Source organism: Trichosurus vulpecula, chromosome 6, assembly GCF_011100635.1.
Source record: "Trichosurus vulpecula isolate mTriVul1 chromosome 6, mTriVul1.pri, whole genome shotgun sequence".
Classification (NCBI taxonomy): domain Eukaryota; kingdom Metazoa; phylum Chordata; class Mammalia; order Diprotodontia; family Phalangeridae; genus Trichosurus; species Trichosurus vulpecula.
In genome coordinates this window covers 18766065-18790964 of record NC_050578.1, presented here as the reverse complement: position 1 = coordinate 18790964, position 24900 = coordinate 18766065, and the positions used below count along the sequence as shown (strand labels likewise).

At 36.3% G+C, this 24900-nt stretch overlaps 1 protein-coding gene across 1 annotated transcript in view; it reads left to right on the top strand.

Annotated features, from left to right (window-relative positions):
• VEGFC (vascular endothelial growth factor C) overlaps positions 1-24087 on the top strand; it is a 163013-nt gene extending 138926 nt beyond the window's left edge. Inside the window, exons 4-7 of the mRNA XM_036763736.1 lie at positions 889-1040; positions 9835-9944; positions 10622-10955; positions 23586-24087. Of these exons, the coding sequence (XP_036619631.1) occupies positions 889-1040; positions 9835-9944; positions 10622-10955; positions 23586-23700 (711 nt within the window). The 3' untranslated portion in view covers positions 23701-24087. The remainder of the gene's footprint in view (positions 1-888; positions 1041-9834; positions 9945-10621; positions 10956-23585) is intronic.
• Positions 24088-24900: the final 813 nt, after the last annotated feature.

Genomic DNA, 24900 nt, shown 5'->3' with positions numbered 1-24900 from the left:
TCATAAGAAATAAATATTCTTAGAGGAAAGAAAAATTGGATTTTTTCATGAATAGGAAATCCAAAACAGACTTGTTATGGTCTAAGATCACTTTATAAATCTCTGCCCTTGGCATTAAGTAAAATGATTTGTCTGATATTCAGTTTAATCTCATTCACTATAACTGAAACTTTTTTCCATTAAAATATTGTCTGCTCATTAGCAATGCATGTTAGTAAGCCTTCATTGTATTTTTTTTTATTTTAAAATATAATATGAATGAATTCTCAAAGTAACAGGAAACCTTGCAGGAAGATCATCTAAAATTGATCCCAAATTACAAAATAAATTGGTAACTGAACCATGTATACTCAAATTATATTAAATGTCTTAAGTTAAACCCATTAGTTTTGTGTCCAACTCATAATTTGGTGACTAAATGACCAAGATTGATGCATTTGTAACACTTTCTAAAAGTTCCCTTAAAAGTATTCAACGTTTGGGGCAGCTAGGTGGCGCAGTGAGTAGAGTACCACCCCTGGAGTCAGAAGGACCTGAGTTCAAATCCAGCCTCAGACACTTGACACACCTACTAGCTGTGTGAGCTTGGGCAAGTCACTTAACTGCAATTGCCCTGCCTTCCCCTCTCCAAAAAAAAAAAAAGTATGCAACATTTGTTTACTGTAATATAAATGTCCAAATTGTTTCTGTCACTAAAAAGATACTAAATATTCACTGTAATGAGATAAAGTTGACAAAAAGTAAAATGTTCTATAATATTCATAGAACTTAAAGGTATCTTATCACATGTGTAATATTTAATAAAAACAAAATAACTGGATTTCATTTACATTTCTTAACACATTCTACATAATCGCTGCTTCTTTTTTTTTTTTCCTTTCTCGGTAGCTGTTTGAAATTACAGTGCCTCTCTCCCATGGCCCCAAGCCAGTTACCATCAGTTTTGCCAATCACACCTCCTGCCGATGTATGTCTAAACTGGATGTTTATAGACAAGTTCATTCAATTATTAGACGTTCCCTGCCAGCGACACAGTCACAGTGAGTATGAGCTGAGTCTTTGTTTCTGAATCCTCTGCCACCAATATGAAACAAAATAAAAAGTTACAACTAGATCAGCGCACTCCTTAGGGAAGTTGCCAGTATCCAGTTTGCTTAATGTACAAAGCTGAGATAAAGCCAAATGTACAAGATGCTATGAAAGTATAATAAACTAATAATGTAGCTATGTATTATATAATTATAATATAATATAATTATGAATAATACACACAACAATGGGACAAAATTCATAAAGAAAAGCACCCATGGATCCAACATTCTAGTAAATTACAACAGAGAAATTATCACTTCCATATCAAGTCTTCTCTTAAAGCAAAGACATCATATATTTGATTTCACATCAAAATCATTTGTACTTTGATTATTGCAGGATGCATGGCTTCATGAATGTAGGTTCTGATGCTAGTCTTTCAGCACAGACGTGAGTTTCTGCTGCCACTCTAGTGAGGAGTCTTTTCAAACTTATGTGGGCTGATCCTTGGATAACAGAAATATACTCTTTTGCTGGATTTATCCTTAAAACCTTTCCAAATTTGGAGGACCTGCTAGAACTTGCACTCCCTTTGCGTATCTTTCATGAACTAAAGTTCACCTCCCTGTCAAAAGGAAATGAAATCATTTGGTTTCTATTGGAGTGTTTTCCTATTTCCATGATATTTCCTTTTCTTGTAAAATTAGAAGTCTTGACCACATACACATACCCATATACACATATATATTGATAGATATGTGTAGATAATTTTTTAATGGCAAGAAGAACCATAGCCCCTCATTTTTATTTTACCCCATTATTTTTTTGTTAGTTTCAGAAATGGTAAGCACTTATTCCCCATGGTCAAATACAAGAGTCTGGAGGCAGATTTAGATCTTGAGCCCATGATGAGGACATAGTCATTACCCATTGCAAAGTGACAGTCAGATGCCATTGGTGTGACTCCTCTTCTCTTCCCCCTCCCTCAACTCTGAATAACATCTAGTTCTTCTGCATTTCTAGACACTAAAGAAATGTACACATGAACAACAACAAAAACAGGACATAAATAGAAAATATTAATATTAATAAACTAGATGTATGGCAGGAAAGTTTACATAACTCAATTAAAATTGTGTGTTACAAGTCTTTTTTTAATAAATGTTTTTCAGTCATGTTCAACTCTTCATGACCCCATTTGGGATTTTCTTGGAAGATAATGGAGTAGTTTGCCATTTCCTGCTCCAGTTCACTTTACAAATGAGGTAGACAGGGTTAAGTGACTTGCCCAGGATCACACAGTTAGTGTCTGAGGCCAGATTTGATCTCAGAGAGATAAATCTTCCTGTTTCCAAGCACAGTGCTCTATCTATTGTGCCACCTAGCTGCCCTTAAATAAATGATCTATAACTAATATCTGTAATTTGAAGTGCTCAATAGGAATATAGTTCAGTGTCAGTCAATAAGCACTTGTTAAGCACCTACTACGTGCCAAGCACTGGGCTGAGCACTGAGGAAACAAAGAAAGGCAAAAACTGTCCCTGCCCTCAAGGAGCTCACAGTCTAATAAAAGAGATAACACCGAACAATTGTGTATGAACAAGACACATACAGGACAAATTGAAGATAATCAACACAGGATAAATCAAAGATAATCAACAGAGGGAAGCCACAAACATTGAGAGAGATCTGGAATTTCTTGTAGCAGGTAGGATTTCATCTGGGACTTGAAGGAAGCCAGGAGACTAAGAAGAGGGAAACCATTCCAGGCCTAGAGAACAACCAGAAAAAAAAATGCCTGGTGTCGGGAGATAAAAGTGTCTGATTTGAGGAATAGCAAGGAAACAAGTGTCATTGGATTGCAGCATATATGGGGAAGGGAGAGGAAGAATGTGCTAAGAAGACTAGAAAGAGAGGATGGGGCTAGGGGAGGGCTCTCAAGGCCAAGGGATTTTCTGTTTGATCCTGGAAGGAATATGGAACCAATGCAGTTTATTGAATGGGGGGAAGGGAAAAGGGTGACATGGTCAGATCTGTGGTTTAGAGAAGGTTAATTAGACAAATGGGTGGAGGATGGACTGGAGTTGGGAGAAACTTGTGGCAGGGAGTCCAACCAGCAGGTCATTGCCGCAATCCAGCAGTGAGATGATGAAGGCTTGTACCATACCAGAGTGGCGGAGAGTCAGATGAGAGAAGAGGTGTGGCAAAGATGTTGACAGGCCTCCTTGGCAACAGAATGGCTATGGAGGGCTGAGGGAGAGTAAGGAGAAAGGGACAACACGCAGGTTCTGAGCCTGGAAGGGTGGGTATTCCATTCAACGTTAATGGAGAATTTCAGAAGGGGGAGTAGGCTTTATTAGAAAGAAGATAAGTTTAGATTTAGACATATTAAGTTTATGAAGTCCACAGTGCATCCAGTTTGAGACATCCAATGAGCAATTGGAAATCCAATTCTGGAGGTCAGGAGAAAATCTAGGACTAGATAGGTAGATCTGAGAATCATCATCAGAGATGATTGTTGAATCCATTGGAACTGATGAGTTCACCAAGTTAACTAGTATAGAGGGAAAAGATGAGCAAGGAAAGAGATCGGAGGACACACACCATTAGTGAGGGTGACCTGGCACAAGATTCAGTGAAAGACTGGCAAGGAGAACCAGGAGAAAGTAGTGGTACAGAAGCATAGAGATAAGAGAGTATTAAAAAAAAAGGGTGATCAACAGTGTCAAATATTGATTTAGTGGAAAGAGCACTAGATTTAGAGACAGAGGACTTTGATTCAAATCAGTTTTGCTGTGACTTTGGGCAAGTAATTTAACCTTCCTAAGACTGCTTCTTTATCTGTTAAAAAAAAAAAGATGTAGTTGGACATGACTCCAGAGTCACTTCTAATCTAAATTTATGATGCTACATAAAAGTTCTTACTCCTGAATGCCCTAATATTTTTAGCATTTAAAAGATGCCAAAGGATTGGCAGATCGGTTTTTTTCAATGATGAACAACTCATTTCTGTACACTAGGCAAAATCTGAAAACTATTATGAGGAATACTATTTATGACTTTTATACATATATCAATGTTACTTTTCCTTTTTTTCTGAAATAAAAATTATGTAAAGAAAAGAGAGTGATAGTATTTTCAAGGAGGTGCCTTTTGAAACCTCAGTGGCACAGCACATTTATATATCCATTCAACAAATGTGTTCAGCATCTTACAACATTGTGCCACAATCAATTGAGGCTACACATGTGCTATCCCTGACCTCAAGGCCTTTGTGGTATAATAGGGAAGATGTGAAAAACAGCCTAATAATTAAATAATATAAAATAATGTAAAAGTTGTTACTGAATTGCGTGTCACAAAAAGCTCTATGAACGCCTAAAGTCAAATGAATTATAGGACAATAAATGCTATTAGTTCATAGGAGAATGAAATCCTATGGACTGAGACATCTTGTGTGGTGAAAGTAGCAATAGAGAAGGAGGATTTCAAAGGATTAGAAAGAATTAGGTAGTAAAAAGTGAAATGAGGGGAAAGTGAGATGAAAAGAAGAATGAAAGTGCCTAGTAACTGTGTTTTGTGTTTTATGGGCATGAACAAGAGTTGAAAGGCAAGAATGAGTGTGTTGTGGTCATGGACAATGAATAGAATAGTCTGGCTTAATAAAAAAAAGAGGGGGTCATATAGGAGAGCAGAACAAGATCTGGTCAGAAATTGATTTAGGGGAAGGTCTGGAATGTTCGACTAAAGAATTTGAACTTTGTTATCTAGGCACTGGGAAGCCATGAAAGGTGACATGGTCCTTATCTGGATAAGTAAACCAACCAACATTCATAGGATGGAGAAAATGAGTCAGTAAGGTTTATGCTGTTTCTACCTGATCAAAGAACTTGTCAGTCACTGTGGGGCTGGAGCATGTGATGGTGAAGAAAGGGCTAGAAAAGGAGGGACAAAAGGCTAAATCTAGCTTAAGGACTAGATTGTTGTGTTTACAATCTTGTAATTCTTTTGTAAAAATTTCTGTAATGTTTACTGCAACACTAAATAAAACATGTTTGCTTATAAGAAGTTACAAATAGTGGGGTTTATTGAGGAAAATTTCATCCTTATGAGAACATGTCTCCTTTTACTAAGGAACAGAGAGTGAATTTATAGGTTGGGCAGCTCTGACTTGGAACATGGGACCTCAGTTGTTTTTTTATTTTTAATCTATAACAGACACTCAGCCCAAATGCTTAAGTACTTGACTCTCCATTAGTTTTTTTTTTTAATTTCAATTTTTAAGTTTCCTTTCTCTTTATTTTTAATTTAGAGGGTTTAAAAGAAAGGATTGTGTGAAAAAGAGCCAGATAATAAAAATGGAACTGCAAAACAGGTTTCAGCAAAATAGCAGAAATGCACGTGGCAATCAAGCTGCCAATTAAATGTGTACATTTCCTGGCCACAAATAATCAGGAGCCATGCCATTTGTTCTGTCCAGTTTTTGTTTAGGGTATTCTGCTAGCCCCTCAGTTCAAGTCTTCCCCTAGAGTGTTAGCCCATTGCAGAGTGCCAGTGGGTTGTTTCTTTCTAGGTTAAGCAAGCATTATCAGGTCTTCAACCGTCTTTCCCCTGCCCCCCTCCATACTATCTAACATAATGATCTTACAAGCTCACCTGGGTTCAGTTAATGAAACTTTGCCATGGATCTGGCCTAGGCCCTATTCTCTGAGAGCTTCCATATAGGTTTCAGATATGAACTCAGCTCTGCCTGTGGTCGGAGGACCAGCTAGCTAAGTTTTAAAAAGCTTATCACTAGAGGTTGGGCTATTTATTGATTTTTGTTTTTTAAAGCCACAGATACTCATGAAATTAAGGCACCTGGGTGGCTCAGTGGATAGAGTGCTGGGCCTGCAGTCAGAAAGACCCAAGTTCAAATCTAGCCTTAGATACTTACTAGCTATGTGACCCTGGACAAGTCACTTAACCTCCATTTGCCTCCATTAACCTTCCATTTCTATTGGAAAACGAAATGTCAAACTACTCCAGTATCTTTTCCATGAAAATGCCATGGACAACACTGGTACGCTGTGGTCCACAGGGTCTGGAAGAGTCAGACACAACATAATGACAGAACAATAATTCATGAAATCATCTTATCAGATCCAATAAGCATAATTAAGTCAGACTCAACAAGCATATATTAATTACGTGCCTATTTTGTGCTGTTCAGCCAAAAACAAAAAAAAAAACCTTGAGCTTAAGGGATTGTTTTTGTTGTGGGTACGGGTTGTTTTTGGTATCTCCACTACCTACTATATAGTGCCTTGAATAGAGTAGATGCTTAGTAAATGTTTGTTGATTTGAATTGCTGAACTGTTTGAGTTTCCCAAAATCATTGTCAATTTATAAATTTCAGGCTCTAAGGCATTTTTATTTAGAGATTTAAGAAACTCTCTGTTGCCTCTATATTGCCTAGATTCTACCTCCTTAAAAGTAGTAAATGAAAGTTGTGTTTATTATCTGCTGATTAATCATAAGAAAATAATAAGGAAACAATTGAAGTAGGTAGATTTCAGAATAGCCTCTCAGTGAAAATTAAAACTGCTCACTCGGATTAAAACCTTTTAAAATGGCAAGGGTCTATCTGTTTTACTTTTTTTTTATAGGTTCTACTTCAAGGGTAGGGAACCTGCAGCCACAAGGCCATATGTAGCCCTCTAGGTCCTCAAGTGCAGTCCTTTGACTGACTCCAAACTTCACAGAACAAATTCCCTTAATAAAAGGATTTTTTTCTGTAAAACTTGGACTCAGTCAAAAGGCCACAGGTTCCCCACCCCAGTCTAATTCAGTGTCATGCACATTTCAACAATAGACAGTTCAACAAGCACTTATTAATTTCCTACTATTCACAAGATACTACGGTAGGCACTAATGTTGAATGAATGCCTTCGAACACAAATGGTACATTACCTGTTTCAAAGGCTAACTTAGTTTATTTTAACTAGTTTAGTTTATATTTATATTTAGTTTATTAATATTTAATGATATTTAAAATTATATTTAATTTGTTAATTAATCTATAATTATAATTAATCTCTTATAATTATATATCATATAATATTATATATTATATATAACATATGTTACATATATTATATACTATATATTATATGTTACTATATAATATATATTTATATATTAATTTATAATTATAATTAGTTTGTAATTATAATTAATGATTAATTATACATTATATTTAATTTATATTATTTAGTTTATTTATATTTAGTATATTTATGTTTAGTTTAGTTTATATTGACTCCATTGGAGAGTGGAATATCTATTGGCAATTGGCAATTATCTATTGGATGTGAACAATCTGGATTGTTTTAGACCAATTTCCCTACTTTGCTGTGAGTTATATGCTTGAAGATAAAAGTTGAATCCATGTAGGCTGGTGAGATTACCAAGGAGAAGGTATGAGATGAGAGGGCCTAGGACAGAGCCCTAGGTATAACTGAAGAGAAGTAGTGGGGGTGGGCCAGTGATCCAACAAAGGAGACTGAAGGAGTGATCAGACTGGAAGGAGAAAAACTAGTGAAGAACAAGGTCACAAAAATGCAAGAGAGGAATGAGCATATAAGAGACAGAGGTGGTCGGCAATGTCAAATATAGAAGAGTGCTCAAGAAAGATAAAGACTTAGAAAATATCACAAGATTTGCAATTAAGAGATTATTGCTAACCTCCAGAGGTATTGCTTTCAGTGGAGTGATGAGATCAGAAGCTAAATTGAAAAAGGCTGAGGAGTAAAGGTAATAAAGTAATGGCAACAAACAGGTATGTTTTTCTAGGAGCATGGCTGTGAAAGGGAGGAGAGGTATAAAAAGAACATTGGTTGAAGGAATTGGCTGAGAGGATCAGGAGAATTTTTTTAATGTTGGGCAGAGATCTGGGGACTACTTATAGGCCCTAAGGCAGAGGCTGGCGGATAAGGAGAGACTGAAGATTAGGGAGACAGTGAGGGGATAATTTAAGGGGGGGAGATCTCATAGAGGAAATACAAGAAGATAAGATCAAGGGTACAATAGAGGAACAGGTGATATCAAGGAGAAGAGCCACTGTTCCTCTGAAACTAGAATGAAGAAGATTGTTGGGAGCTGGGGAAGGTAGAGAGTTGATTTCTTGGTGATTTGGAGTGTAGAATTGGGGTGGGGGGAAGAGGGAAATTCCAACAGATGGCCTCAATTTTCTCAGTAAAATAGGACGGGAGGTCCTCTGATGAGAAAGAGCAGGAAGGAGGTGGGATAAAGTAGCTTGAGAAAAGTATAGATGATTTGGAACAGATTTGGAACAGGTGGGGTGTGAGATAGTCAATTAGAGAAGTAGAATTACAGTGTAGTAGGGAGGCCTCAGCTGAGATCACATTACCAAATTGTGTAGTGAACTTAGTTAACAAAGTTACGTGACTTACTTCATCAACGTTCAGTAGCCCAGGAGTTAAGAAAACAAGGATGAAGAGGTTAAGTGACTTTTCCTGTATCTAACCCCACTTAAACACCTTCAGTGGCTCCCTTCGTCCAATGGGCTAAAATAAAAGCTCCTCAGCATGTCTTTTAAGGCCATCCTAAGCGTGACTCTAAGCCTCTCTGACTTGACTGCATCCTGTTCACACATCGTGTTCCAGACAACCCTGGCAACTCACTATTCTTTGATTTCGTCCTACCCTCCTATTCTCTCCCTGTCCTGTCTGGGGCAGGGCGGCCTATGGGAGAGGGTGCTGAACTTTCCATGAGGAAGATCTTGAATTGAATCCTGCCTCAGATGTTTACTATGAACCTGAGCAAGTATCTTTACTTCTGAGCCTCAGTTTCCTTATCTGTTAAATGAATAGTTGAACTGGATGACCATTAAGATCCTTTACAACTCCAAATCTATAATCCTATTATCTATCTTTATGTATCTACACGGAGCTTCTCTCCTCTACCCTAACCTCGCCCAATTCTTCCTCATCCCCCCTCAGAATCCTTCGAGATCCTCCTTAGGGTCCATCTCCTCCATGAAATCTATGATTCCGCCCCACCACCACCACCACTGAACAAAAACAATCTTCCTCTGCTTCAATTTTCCTAGAAAATTTTTGCTTCATTTCTCTTTTGTCTCCTTCACATTCTACTTTATCAGTAATCATTTGAATATTTACCATTTTCCAGGCACTGTGCTAAACATTTAGAGATACAAGTAAAAGCAGAAAAAGAAAGATAGACCCTACCCTGGAGGAGCTTACATTCTAATGGAAGAAGACGTCATATAAAAAGGAGCTGAAAATGAGAGTTGAGAAGAGATACTTATGTAGCGAAATGGTAACAAAGTTTAGGAGAGTCAAGAAAAGCTGGGAAAGGAATCAAGGATGGCTGGCCCAGGACTTTTCTCAAGATGTTCTGGGAAAAACTCACCAACTAGAGAAGGGGGCAGAGAGATGTTCCAAGGTTAGAAGGCTAGGAGGTAGATTGAGAAGCCAGCTAGGGACCCAGTGGAAAAGTCCAAAATCAGAAGCAGAGCCGGGAGAGGAATTTTACGGCCATTAAAACTGAAGTTCTGAGAGTTCAAATGATGTGCCCATTATATGAGTTTCAACTACATTTCCATATAATCTACTTTTAAAAACTGTGTGGTTTATTTTATGTCATGGTATAAAAGTATCATTTTATACATGGTATAAAAGTACTGGACTGGGTGAAAGTAGTTGTATTCAGCGTACACAATCACTCAACTTTTTCTGTCAGAGCTGTTATTCTTTAAACTCTGTATCTGGTCCAAAGGTGTCACGCAATGAACAAGACTTGCCCCAAAAATCATATCTGGAACAATCACATCTGCAGATGCCTGGCTCAGCAAGATTTCTTTTTCTCCTCCAGTGTTGGAGACAGTGGTAAGCAAAATGACTTTCTAAAGATTAAACACACAGATTCTAGTTATTTTTATTAATATAAAGTGATTTCAAATTAAAATTAGAACTCTTATTTAGACAGTGGTCCAAGACGAGTCCTAAGTACTTATCATGGAAAATGCTATCCACCTCCAGAGAAAGAATCGATGAACTCTGAGTGTAGATTTAAGCATACTTTTTTTTTACTTTATTTTTCTTGTTTGTGTGTAAGTGTGTGTGTGTGTGTGTGTGTGTGTGTGTAGTTTGCAACATGGCTAACATGGAAATATGTTTTGTATTATTTTGCATGCATATTCAATATCATATTGCTTGCCTTCTCAGGGAGGGATAGGAAGGAGAGAATTTAGAACTCAAAATTTTTTTAAGTGAATGTTAATTTTTATATTAGTAACTGAGAAATATTTAATGAAATAGAATATCTTTTTAAAATCAAATTGAAGCTAGACAGGAAATTTTAAAATAGCATTTGTTATTGATTATTTAAAAGATGTGATTATGAAGATTGTAATTATTACCACTTTTTAATGTTGGTGAAGAACATTTTAAATTTTTTTTACACTAAATGGCATCTCTTTAAAGGGTGAACTAAGGTATTCTTCATCCTTTTCCCACAACAAAGGAAGGTATCCTTACAGTGTTTTTGTCTGGCCTTTCCCTAGATGCTTCAGATGGATTCCATGATATCTGTGGACCCAACAAAGAATTGGATGAAGAAACCTGTCAGTGTGTATGCAAAGGAGGACTTCAGCCTTCAAGCTGCGGACCCCACAGAGAACTGGACAGAAACTCCTGCCAATGTGTGTGCAAAAACAAACTTCTACCCAGCTCGTGTGGAGCCAACAGAGAATTTGATGAAAACACATGTCAGTGTGTATGCAAGAAAAGCTGTCCAAGGCATCTGCCACTAAATCCTGGAAAGTGTACCTGTGAATGTACAGAATCTCCAAGTAGATGTTTATCAAAAGGAAAGAAGTTTCGGCAACAGAACTGCAGGTAAGAGCATCTGAATCTTTCCAACATTGATACACTTTTCGCAAATCACATATAATTTCTCCTCTTGCTGAAGGGATGACTTAAGCAGAAAATCATAATCAAGATTCAGGAACACAGACATTAGCCATTGGTATCAGAAAGCTATGAAAGAACATAGCAGGGATATTCATATAAGGGTGGAATTTCAGGGAAAGGCTCCAATTCCTAGCACGGGAATAATAAGACAATACCTAAGTCTTAGAAGAGAGATGGAGGGAGATGTTCATAGGAAGCTATTAGGTTAGACTATTTCACTGGTTGTTTTGCTTTATGATGAATATTTGTTTTAAAATGGTTTTGTTTTCTTTCTATTTTAAAGTTGGAGTAGGAAGTATAGGAAGAGAAAATAAGTGCTTGTTAATTTAAAAAAATTAAATTATAAAAGAAAAGGTATAAGCTTTTAGAGCTGAGAGGAGACAAACAGACTTAGATAAAGAGCATGATAAAAGAAACAATCTCTTTTCATTCAGGGTTCTTGGAAAGTTATGAGTCCAGAAAAGAACTCCCCACACTTATCTAGAAGAAGGCTTGGACTAAGCCAGGAGGATAGATGGCTTATTGTGGGATATACCTGTTTGGCGAGAAGATTCAAAAACACACTCTAGCCCAGGGGTTCTTAATTTTTTTTAGTGTCATGGACACCTTTATTAGACTGATAAAGCCTAAGAATCCCACATCAGAATAATGTTTTTAAGTGCATAAAACAAAATACAGGGTACTACATAGGGAGCAAATTACATTGAAAAAGAAATTTCCCCCATACAAGTTCATAGACTCTCCAAAATCTATTTACAAACCCCTTAGGGATCTATGGATACCAGGCTAAGAACCCATTCCCTAGCCTAACCAGTAAAGAAAACTATTGTCCTCCATTCCAAATGGGACCGAATCTGGGAATAAAAATAGATAGTAACTCTGAGATCTTGCCAGGTCCTTCAGTCAATGATTTGAATGCTCCCTCCATGGAAGGATAGGATGAATGGTCATAGGATTTGATTAGACTATTTAGGGAAGAATCAACTGTATCATTTGGAAAAACACAGAATCACTTTGGTCTGAAGGGGTGAGTACCTGCAGTTTAAGATGGTGTTGCTGGAATTTCCTGCCTGACACAAAACTGAGAGTTGGACGTTGCTGATAGGGCTTAGGGCAGCTAGGTGACACAGTGGACAGAGTACCAACCCTGGAGTCAGGAGGACCTGAGTTCAAATCCAGCCTTAGATATTTGCTAACTGTGTAACCCTGGCCAAGTCACTTAACCCTATTTGCCTCAGTTCCTTATCTGCAAAATGAACTGGAGAAGGAAATGGAAAACCACTTCAGTATCTTTGCCAAGATAGCCCCAAACAGGGTTGTGAAGAGTCAGACATGATTGAAACAACTCAACAACAAAAGATAGGGCCTAGTTGGTGAAGAAATGGAAGTTTTTGTAGCAAATAGATTATGATAGAGTTGGGCAATCTAGAAGGACCCAATACCTTGTATTTAGGCAGTATAGCTAGGATCAATTAATTAGTTAATCCTCAAACATTTATTCAAGCCTACTGTATGCCAGGCACTATACTAAGGACACACACACACATGCACACATACACATTCACACTCACACGTGTACACACACATGTACACACACACATCCCTGCCCTCATGGTGCTTTTATTCTATCTGGTGAGACATATATAAGAATATAAAAGACAAAGACAGAAGTAAAATGTGTCTAGGGGAAGGAGGGAGACCCTGGAAGATGGGAAATCAACAAAGGTTTCATTTAGAAGAGGGAACATGAACTTAGGCTTGAAAGAAACAATCATGGAGAGCTCACACCAAGAAGGCAGTGAATAAACCTCTCCTAGATCACACAACCTGGGAGGCATCAAAAGCTGGCAGCCCCCCAGACATAGACTTCCCAACTTAAAAAACACTTTTCTTCCAACAACCCAGGAAGGTATTATAATTGTCATGCCCATTTTACAGATGAAAAAACTGAGACTCACCAAAGCCAAGTGATTTGCTCATGCTCTTACAGATAATAAGTGGTGGAAATGAGAGGTGAATCCAGATCTTCTGCCTCTAAAACCAGTGTTTTTGCCACTACATACCAATTCGCTCTCAGATTAGTGAGTATGTCTGTAAAAGGGGGTACAAATTAACATCATAAGAATAATTTTATTTATGAAGGGCTTTCAAGATAAAACATACATTTCTCCTTTATGTTTAGCATGGCTCATCATAATTTATTTTCTCCGACCATTGAACTCTTGCTATAGGAGTACAACTTTTCTCATTAAAAGGTTAAAATTTAGTTTAAGTAAAAGGATTGTGAAACTTCAATTGCTTTTATTCCACCCTTAAGTCTATAGTAGTGGCCTTATAGAATTGCTGTAGTAATGTTACTTTGTCTACCTCCCTGCCTCTTACTTTCAGTGCATCCTTTGAGAATTTCTTATGACATTTTCATCACATTCACCTGTGAAAGATTAGTCATTTCCAATGGGGAGGGTTTCACCTTCATTCCTACTTTTAGTGTTTTGAATGGAGATTGTATGAAACTGATGTTTTCTTCCTGCTCATGGCTCTCCCTACGTATTGGAAAGAAGTAATGTCTGTCTTACAGAAAACGAATAATTCATTGGAAAGATTAGGGATCAAAATTGATGAATTAGAAACTAATAAAATAACTTCTAGCTTGCTAAATCCATCACCATCAATTGAAAACCCTAGAGTGTTGCTTCATAATCACAGTGACTAGGTTTATAAGTGAAGGAATAATAAATCAGAAATACAGAGAAAGTCTAGGAGAGTTGCTATGTTTAGGATATTTAGGTATTAAAACATCAAAATATAATGTCTCACAAGATCATGGTTCCGGAATGGGTAATAACTTCAGTGGCCATCTAGTCTAAGAGCTCTTGTTAGGTTCTTGCTTGTTGTGCTCAATTTCATTCTCCTTGGATATAAACTGCTCACTCTGAGTAATTGAGACAGCAAAATCTAGAGGAGAATAGCCAAGAGAATTGGTATTAACTAATGACTATATTGACTGCTTTGAAACAGATAATTAAAGTAGTGGCTTACTTAGCATTGCCCTAGAAGAAGGCAGCTGGGTGACTCAGGGGATAGAGTGTTGAGCCTGGAGACAGAAAGGCTTGAGTTCAAATCCAGACTCAGACACTCACTAGCTGTGTGACCTTGGGCAAGTCACTTAACCTCTTTTGCCTTCATTCACTGGAGAAGAAAATGGCAAACCACTCCAGTATCTTTGCCAAGAAAACCCCATACAGGAGTTTTCCTGAATTAATGTATTTACAAAATTAACTTAAATTTTTTAAGAGAGTAAGTTAAATGTTTACAGGAGAATCTGTGGGAGCCAAAGAATCGTATTGCTCATTATAGTTTTCATTTACACTGGACAAGATCCAACCCTTAAAAAAAGTGCCCATGTAGAATTTGTCATTTTTTTTATCTTCTTAAACCAGAAAGTACTTCAGAATCCTGTTTAAACTCTTTGTTCAGTTGGCAAGCAAATTAAGCCTATGTCACATTAAAAACATGAAACAAGCTAGAACTTTAGTGTTTGTGGGTGAGCTGCTCTATTTCCATTGTCTTTACTGCTGACCTCATGCATTGAATTTAGGTTGCACATGCTTGGGCACCCAGTGAATGAGCTTGCAGACATGTAAGTGGCATGTAAGACTTCCAGTTCTATAAGGTCATCGCTGTCCCCGAAATGAACCTCTTGCATGATAGCATAAAATAAGCACATTGAAATTGCTCTAGGAAGGAAAACACAGACAGTACTTCAGTACAAAACATCATAGCACAGTATCTAGAAACTGAAGGCTATAAGCAAAATGTTTAGTAAAATTATAGGAATAAATCATTACCATTTACATGAAAAAGCATCATTTAAAAGGATTTAGACAGCAATCTCTTGAAACCTGAAACTTATCCTGATTCACTGCCAGTTATCAGAGAATGCCATTAATTGGCAAAACAGCTATTTGGCACAGTATATCATGTGGATTGTCAGAATAAATTTATATGAATGATAATAGCAGACATGCTTTACAAAACCTTCTCCCTTCCACAAAAATATATTGATGAGAAACATCTTTTAGGAATGCTTTTTGGTATTAGTATGAGGTTTTCCTCATAAATTTCCATCATGAAAAAAATACTGATTCTATTTTTGAGTCCATTACATCAATATTGTAACCAATGTACTGTTTTGGTTTCTTAAACAGAGTTAGTCGGTCTCGTCAATATGGATGTTCCCTTTAGTGATTCAGTTTGCAACCCATCCATGCCTGACCATCCTGTATGATTTGACAATACATGTCATCTAATAAATGAGTGGGCCACAGGAGGTCCACATACTATTTTTAGAGTAAAAAGTCAAATCTCTTCATTTTAATACATTTTGCAGATGGCTATTAAGTTAGTAGATATAAGCTTATAATTATCTTCATTGGGTTTCTTTTTTCCATCTATGGTTAAGCAATTTTATTTATCTTTATTATTTCTTTTTACCCAATAAATAGCCAGTGTTATGCTTTTACATGAGCCACTGAGGAAGCACTTTTATGCATTACACTGATTTGCTATCTTATCCTTTCCCTTCTCTAAATAAACTTTATCCTTACAGTCTCTTAGTAGAAAGATTCCCTGCCAAAAATCTAGATTTATACTTCTAGATAATTACATCCTTTTTTACAATAAATTTCCAAGTACTGCATACACCACTATTCATATTTTTTCATTAATGCTTGAAGTAATAAGTCCAAATAAATAGATTATATTAATTTCCCCTTGCTGGCTTAAAAATTCTATTCCACAAATGTACTCAATGAGAATACAGTAGTTCCAATCAGACTCTCAGATTAATTGCCTTTATTTCTTTGGCATACTTAGTTTCCCGTAGTAAACATAAAATATCAGAGGATATTTAAAATAACCTTAAAAGTTAGTGTATATATTGTATTCTAATCAATGGATATATTGCCTACAGATTTTTTAGATTGAACTAGTAGAAAATTTTTAAATCATATTTATTTACTTCAGTGTCATGGAGCAGTTCATTAAATTGCATTCATTGTCATAAATCATATTCATTACCCTTTATTATATGCGAGATAAACATTTTTATGTTTATTTTTATGTGCATGCAAGCATGGAGGACAGATCTCAGGGCAACTTTGAGAAACTTTTCTCTTTTCCCTGATGTATATTCTGGAAAGTGAAATGGGAAGGATTTTCGTGGATCAGTTTATAGCCATCATGGCAACATTTTTTTAACCTTCTGACCCCAACTTGGTAATGAGCTCACCTGATATTACATTTACTCAAATCAATGGCAAAATTAGTTAGGACCTTCTAAATCTACTGATATTTTTCCATTCCTCAATTTGCTACTGCTTAAATAAAAATATGACTTACTACATATGCATATTTGAGAGGAAAATCATAGAATGTTATAGCTTCAGAGTCCCTTAGAAATCACCTTGTCCAACCACATTATTTTACAACAGAAAAAGCCAAGACCCAGAGAGATTAAATAACTTGCTCAGGATCACATGGATACTTAGCAACAGATGATTTTTAAGTGATTGAAAAGTCATGTTTGCCTTTAGGATTTCCTTTCTTTTCAAGATAGCAAATAGCAATGGATCTAGTATTTTCAAAAATGCTGTTAATCGAAAACATCTGTTCAGACTTCATGCACATTAATAATATCAGTCTTGTAATAAATCAAGTAAAAGAATGCGTACAAGCCATTGTGTAAATGTGAAAATTCTGTAGAAATATAATAAAAGTAAAGGGGTCTGCAAGAGTCCAGTCTCTTCTGCAAAAAAGCATCCATGACACATAGATATGAGGCTTCTGAATAGTCTACAGCACTTTGGCCTTTCTTTTCTTACGTATTGCAACATCCTTCCTCATGCTCACCTTCATATTGAAGTCATCCAGTATCAAAGTGTACCTTGATTTGGTTTGCAAGATTAAAATATTCTGTCTCTTCTTCCTGTTCAAGAAATGAGGGTACATAACCTGGAATTGTCTTACTATCATTTTTTTCTTATGCTCATCTCAAGTGCTTTAAGACAGAATTACTGTGTCCCATGAAAATAAGAATATGCTAGCATTTACATGCCACTTTAACCTTTGCAAAGTACTTTACTTGTTATCTCATCTGATCCTTACACCAATCCTTTGAGGTAGGTGCTAGTAAAATCCATATATAACAGATGAGGAAACTGGGGCATAGGGTGGTTAAAGCAACTCAGTCTGTGTTCACACAGTTAATAAATTTCTAAGACAGGATTCAAAATCCAGATCCTCCTGTTTCCTAATCCAATGCTCTATTCATTGTACCACTTGAAAAAAAATTGTTTCTTACTGCCTTTGGATACATGATGAAGTCAACTCTAAAAAGCCATTTGCATTTCCAAGGAGATGTGAACAAACTTTCACTTTAGCTTCAGTTTTCTTTTATCTTTTGTTTTTTTGTTGCTCAGTGGTTTCAGTAGTATCCAACCCTTTGTGACCCCGTTAGGGGTTTTCTTTCACAAAGATACTGCAGTGGTTTACCATTTTTTTCCAACTCATTTTACCAATGAGGAAATGGAGGCAAACAGGGTTAGGTGCCTTGCCCAGAGTCACATGGCTAGTAAGTGTCTGAGGCTGGATTTAAACTCAAGAAGATGAGTCTTCCTGAATCCAGGCCCAGAATTCTATCCACTGTGCCTAATCTTTTGGTTAGTTTATTATACATATATTAATATTGTTGTTTAGTTCTTCCAGTAATATATTACTTTATTGGTAATTGCACAAAGATCTTATGTTTAGAGTACCAATATCTAAATTCAAGTTTAGATACAGCCTAAAAATTATGTGATTATTAATGCATTGTAACCTCTTCTTTCCTTGAATGGTTACTCCATTACTGTGGATCACTATGGAATCATCAAGGGACTTCATGGACCTGAAGGCCATTTTAAATTGTCTTTTTTTAGGATATCTTGGAAAGGCCAAATTTTTTTCACCTAGCCGACCACTTGGGTAATCAACCTATGCATACTTAGTTAATTGGTCCTTGTTTGAGAGATTCAGTCTATCGACAGGATTACACTCATAGCTTTTCTTGCATAGGACAGCTTCAAAGTCAGTCTGTCAACAAGGATTTTATTAGGTTCTAACTCTTTCTGGAAACTGTGCTAAATGCTGGGAATTTAAATACAGACAAAAAAGGTAGTCTCTGCCCTCAAGGAGTTGCTGAAAAGAATAAGAGAAGTGGGGGGAGGCACAGGCAGGATGGAATTGTTTGGAGCATAGACAGAGGAGACATAAAGAGAAGACTGGCCTGGATGCCATTCTTAAATGGAGGTCCTGGGAGGAGCCATTCATTAATCAGAAGAGTCTTAGGGTACTATCGAGGTATGAATTCCAGGGCTGGAGTGATGTTCCAGGATGAAGAGTACCTTCTGGAGTGTATACTCCTCTGTCACAGTCCTTGAGAATACAGCATACTATGATAAGGCCTATGACCAGACATTTATGCAGGAAATCATTGAAAACCCTAAAATTTGGATTATTTACATTTTGCCTAAATAGAATATATATCGAAAATATATACACATATACACACACACTGTGTGTTTTCACTTACCTCTGTATTAAACTCTTTTGGTTTTAAAATATAATTGCAATCTATCTGCATCTAATCTAATTATATACATACATAGATATGTATGTCTATGCATACATATAATTTCACTTTTACTGACTTCATGTGTCTTTCCATATTACATTGTATTTTTATAATGATCATTTTAGTGGAACTATAACATTCCACTATACTAATGTTCCTTAACTTATTCAGTCATTCTCCAATTGTAGGCCAAGTAGGTTAGTTCCAGTTTTACATTCTTAAAAATAAAGCATCTAGCTATGTATATTTTTAAACAGATAAGTTTTTTTTTCCTTTCAGTTATAACTTTAGGATAAAGTCCAAATAATAAGAGCATTGGATCAAAAGTTCCTCTGATCAGTTTTGTGTCTTTTATTACACATTATCAGTTTATGCTCCAAAAAGCCTACATCAGTCTGTGGTCCCCCGCCAATAACAAGTTAGAGGGCCTATTTCTCTACAATAGCTTTTATAATTTAAAATTATCTCACTTATTTAATGTATATCAACTTACATCTTGAAGTTGTCTTGATTTAGATTTTCCTGATGACTAGAGAATTTGACAAATTTCTCATGTGGTTTTTTGACAATGTGTATTTCTTCCTTCAAAAATTATCTGTTCATGTTTTACTATTTCTACTTTAAAATTTGATGTTGCTAGAGATGTACATCAGTTCTTATAAATTGTGGATGTCAGATCTTTATCTGTCATAGTGAGAGGGTTAGGCTGGAAATTGTCATTTCATTTGTACAGAGAATTCTCTAATGAGAAAAATTCTTACCATTATGGTGGCTTGGTATTTCTATGCAATTCACAAATTATCTTGAGAGATTAAGCAAGGTGGGCCTTGTGCCAGTCTCAGAAGCTGTACTTGAACCAGATTTTAGAGACCTGATCTCTCTATCCACTGTGCCATACTGTCTTCTGTCTTCATTGCTATTTGATATATTTATTACCAATATTTCCCCCAATTTGATATTTTTGGTTTTATTTTTAAGACATTTTTTGTCATGCAAAATTTTACTTGCAGCAGGAACAGGAGTGGACCTATGATTTCATTAGTAGAGGGAGTTCCTAGAAGGGAACTTTATCTACCAATATAGATCAGCACCTTATCCATAACTTATTGTCCTAGTTTCCTGGGGGCACTAAAAGTTAAGTTTGACTTGTATAGAGTCAAACAGCCAATATATGGCAAAAGTAACATTTGAACCCACATCTTCCTGACTCCAGGTACAGTTCTTGATCAAATATTACATTTTATAAATTTTTAACTTGGTAAAAGCAAACCCATCAATGCTGTCTGTAGTCATTTCATATGTTTGGTTTTTTGTTTCTCATTGCGACAAATGAGATAACCATACTATTTCTTCTATTAGCATTGAGCTATATGTTCAAGTTACTGATAATTTTCCCCAATTTGTTATGTTTTCTTTGGCATTGTTCTCTGATTTTTACATTGGTAATTGGGGTTTTGTCTCTTAAAAGTAGATTTGCTACTTGACTAACAATTGGTTGGAGTTTCTCTTAGTTTTCTATTTCATTCCATTTAAAAAAAAATTTATTAGTCTGTACTCATATCATTTTTCTTTTTTTCCTTCATATATTGATTCATTCCTTTTCTTTATTTTGTTTTTAAGTTGAAGCTCAACAAAGTTTCTCTTTTTCTTTTTTTGTCATAGGGTCTTTATTATAACCCAAGCAAAATGTTCTGTGTATAATTGCGAAAATACATATTTTTTGTATTTCCCATTGATTTTTCCTTTAGTTATATAATTCTTTCTCATTCATATTTCATTAGATTTATCATAGTCTGATAAAATGGAATTAAAATATCCAAATATTGTGATACTTTGATAAGCCTCTTATCCTGTCAATGCGAATACTTCATCCACTGGTATAAATCGAAATCTATCCATTCCTTACTATCCATAAGTATTTTTTCCCAGTTTTTCAGCAGATCCACCACAGAGGATCTACGCAGCATACTGAAAGCCATCTTCTAAGTGTAAAAAAAATAAATTTTATGAATACCAGTAAAATACTTTGGATGACTGTTTTCCTTACTCTTAATATATGTATGACCATCCCATTTGCTCATCCAGTCATACTTATCCTTCCTACTATTGTTTATGAAATTTTCCCCAATAGCTTTCACAGTTGGCACCTCCTCTGTATTCACATAACTACTGAGTTAAGACTCTCATCACCTCAACTACGTATTACAGTATCCTCCTAATTGGTCTCCCTGCATTTTATATCTCCCTTTTCCTATTCATCCTCTACTCAAAAAACTGCCAAACAACTTTCCAAAAATGTAGATCTGATGACTATGTCACTCTGGTACTCAATTGATTCCAGTGACTTTCTATTGCTTCTAGGATAACAAAATACCAACTCTTCCGTTTAGCCTCCAAAACCTTTTATAAATTGGTCCTAAACTACCTTTTCAGCCTTATTACATATAAGGCCCCTTCTCTCATTCTGTGATTTAGCCTAATTGGTCTTGTTGCTGTTTCTCTCACATGATAGTCGATCTTGCATACCTTTGCATTGGCTGGCCCCTATATTTGGGATGCACTCTCTCCTCGATTCCAACTCTTAGAATGCACTGATTCCTTCAAGACTCAACTCAAACATGCATCACTTAATCTGCTACATGAAACCATTCTGGATACCCCAAGCTCTAGTATTTTTTCTCCAGATTTTATTTGGTAGATATTCTGTATGTATGTGTATGTGTCCACTTATAATCTCCTTTAGGGAGGAGGACTTTTTCATTTTTTGCTTTTTTTCCCCCAGAGCCTCTCCCAATGCTTAGAACCAAGTGGGAGCATGACAAGTACTTGTTGAATGATTTGTGCATATGAATATATAGTCAATGGAAATGAGGTGTAAACTACTTAAACCCAACAAAAGTCAAACCATTGTCCTTTGAGTCACCCCTGATTCTGTTGCTTCAGTTATTGTGGTTACCAAGTCTATGATTTATAGCCATATAGCATAACAGAGAGAATATAGGTGTGGAACAGATGGACTTTTGTGTCAGGAAGCAACTTGAGATCATTACGAGTACTATCAAATTTCCCAAATGCGATACAGCCTGCTCTCTTCCTCCTGTTGAGCTCTGAGATCATCAGATTTTTATTGTATAGTGCTTGCCCAACAAAGATTGACCAATAAACTAACTGAGTGGCTGCCCAATGTCATAACTTCTCACTACTACTACATATATCTTTAAAGACTTAATACTTCTCATAAGATTGCAGGCTTGCACTTTTCACATTTTACAATACAAAGGCATATTTGTAATTAAAATAACTTATTCTTTTGAATGTAACCTTTAAGCATAATGCAATGTCCTTGTTAATCTTTCTTAATGGATAAAAATCCAAATACAAATATTATTATCAATGTCAATTTGCTTTTTGTTGAGTTTGTGAGGATGATAGTTTTTAGAGGAATATTTAAATTTTGATCTATGTTAAATTCTCTGAATTTATCCTGCTTTTTGTAAGCAGTATATTTTGTGATTCTGTTTTTCTATCCATCCCACAAACTTTTTTCTTGTAATTGCAGTGGGGGTTGCTACTTTCTCTATTATATAAGACAAAAAAGTGGAGTTCTCCCTGAATCTTGTTCCTCATTGTTTTATAAGTTTGCCATGAAGACCAGGCAGGAAGGGGGATGGTGGGAGGGGTTGGTTGTTGGGAGACATCCTGCAGCCATCTGCTAACTGGAGGAGAGGAGTGAGGGTGTGGCTGCTCACTAAGTCATAGAATGGCTCTGTTTGAACACATAAAAGCCTGGGGTTCATTCCAGTCCCCAGTTCCCACAAATTCTGCCATGATTGTGTGATCTCAGTAAATTAGCAGCTCTTAAATATTTCTTTTCACAAATTCTGTTACATGGTACTTTCACTACAAAACACAGTCACGCTTCAAAAAAATTGATTTTCATAATGTACCCATCATGTGGGTTTTCATCAACATACTTCTAGTTATTAAGTCATCTCCCAATACATTGAGCAGAATTCTCCCCTTCTCTTTGAAATTTGATAACATTAATGAAATATTTGTGATTTGAACATGATTTTTGACAAGAATAATATGAGTAAATATGTGTAATATCAATTAAGTTGGGTGTCTTTGATTGAGTCTTACCAGGTGCTAAACCCCAGGCCCAAACCCCTATCTACTAGGTGCTAAGCCTATATGGGTGTGAAGCCCTCAGGGTCCTAAGGGGAGTTGCTATGACTAGAGCCAATAGTAGGCACCTAAGTTCTGGTCGCTCAGATGACATTTGATGACGTCCAAAGAATGTATAAAAAGAGAGAACAAAGCTATTTGCTTGGGGTTCATTCATGGAGGCATGTTGATGTGGAGACTCTGGGCAACCATTGTTAAGACCACCACCCCCTGCCCTGGCTTTGAAGAAGCCCAGATGTTTTGCTCGCGGCTCTCACTCACTGGTAGAGTGGCATGTGATTGAAAGAGACTCTGGGCAGCTGTTAAGAGCCCCACCCCCAGTTTGTAAACCCAGATGTTTGGACTTTGTTGAACCCTGGTAACTATGAATTGAGATTTGATTCAGACAAGGTCTGTCTGTTGATGTTTGTAATTTGTTTGTATTTGCTCTGAAGTTCAGGGTGCTGGCTTTTCCCCCTGAACTAAATGAGTGATATTTGTGTGTTGGATTGAAATAAGATTGTTAACCCCCTTAACGCTACTTTCCTTAGTAAAGCAGATCCAAAGAACCCGGTGTTTGCAGCGTTCTTGTTGTTGGGTTTGTGTTGGCTTTTTGCCCCCACAGCAGCTGCTAGAGGAGATGTTGCAACAATATGCTATACTATTTTCCATTGTTTTTAACCAAGGTATATTTTTCTTCTGCTTTTTCCTCCCAGTTGTTACAGACTACCATGTCTGGGTAAAGTGAAGCGTTGTGAGCCAAGATTTTCATTCAGTGAAGAAGTATGTCGTTGTGTTCCTTCACATTGGAAAAGACCACATATGAACTAAGTAAACAGCATCATTTGCCAGTTGAGCATACAGTTTTCTATGACGAAAAGCAGACTATATTGCTGTCATTTGGAACTCTTGATAAACAGAGACCTTGTTGGGGCCATGATAAAGACACAACTGATTTTTCCTGAACAATGTGGTTGGGGCTCACTTGCATAAAGAACCCATTTAAGGACCCATTTTCTGCCAATGACCAAACAGCCTAGGTTTTTTTCTTCTTTGTGATTTTTTAAAAAAGATAATGACTATATAATTTATTTCCACTAAAAATATTGTGCAGCATTCCTGTTTATAGCAATAACAATTGTTAAAGCTCACTGTGATCAATATTTTTATATCATGCAAAGTATGTTTAAAATAAAGTGAAAATGTATTATAAACTTGTAATAATGCTTACTCAGTTCATTATCCTTTTACATGTTCTGTATACACTAACTGACATTGGACATAACTATCAGGTTTTTCTTTTTTCTTTTTAGAAAACAAATACCATGTGACAATTTTGATAAAAATGTGTATTTAATATGAGAAGTCTTGGTGAAGAAGCAATAGCCTACAATATTATAAATCACTGTCTTGAAAACCTGTAGCTGATGAGACTGACTTCAGTACTTTGAGAGATATATAATTTCACCTTCACAGGCCATAACATCTTTCTGACTTAGTCAATAATCGTAGTTGCTACAGTTGAAAAAAATGTAAATCTTACCACTTAGTCTTCTGGCGAGGAGCCTCCTAAAAGGACACATGCTCAGCTATCTCCAGGACCTTACTTAATTTCAGTGTTGGTAAGCTCTTCCAGAACTTATGCTTCCTTAGCCTTTGAGAAACCTCCATTTCCAGAACTGCATATCAAGGGTAGGGAACCTGCAGCCTGGAGACCTTGCGTAGCCTTCTAGGTCCTTGGGTATGGCCTTTTGACTGAATCCAAGTTTTAGAGAACAAATCCTTTTATTAAGGGAATTTGTTCTGTGAAGTTTGGATTCAGCCACACTTGAGGACCTAGAGGGCCACATGTGGCCTCTAGGATGCAGGTTCCCCACCCCTGGATAGACTATCTTCAAATCCATTTAGACTAATTTTAAGAGAAATGCTAATTTTTAAAATATTTTTTCTTTGTCATTTAATCAAAATAGATGGAAACATTTTTGTTTGGTTATGTTTGAAGTTACTGCTGATGAAGTCCATGGCTTAAGT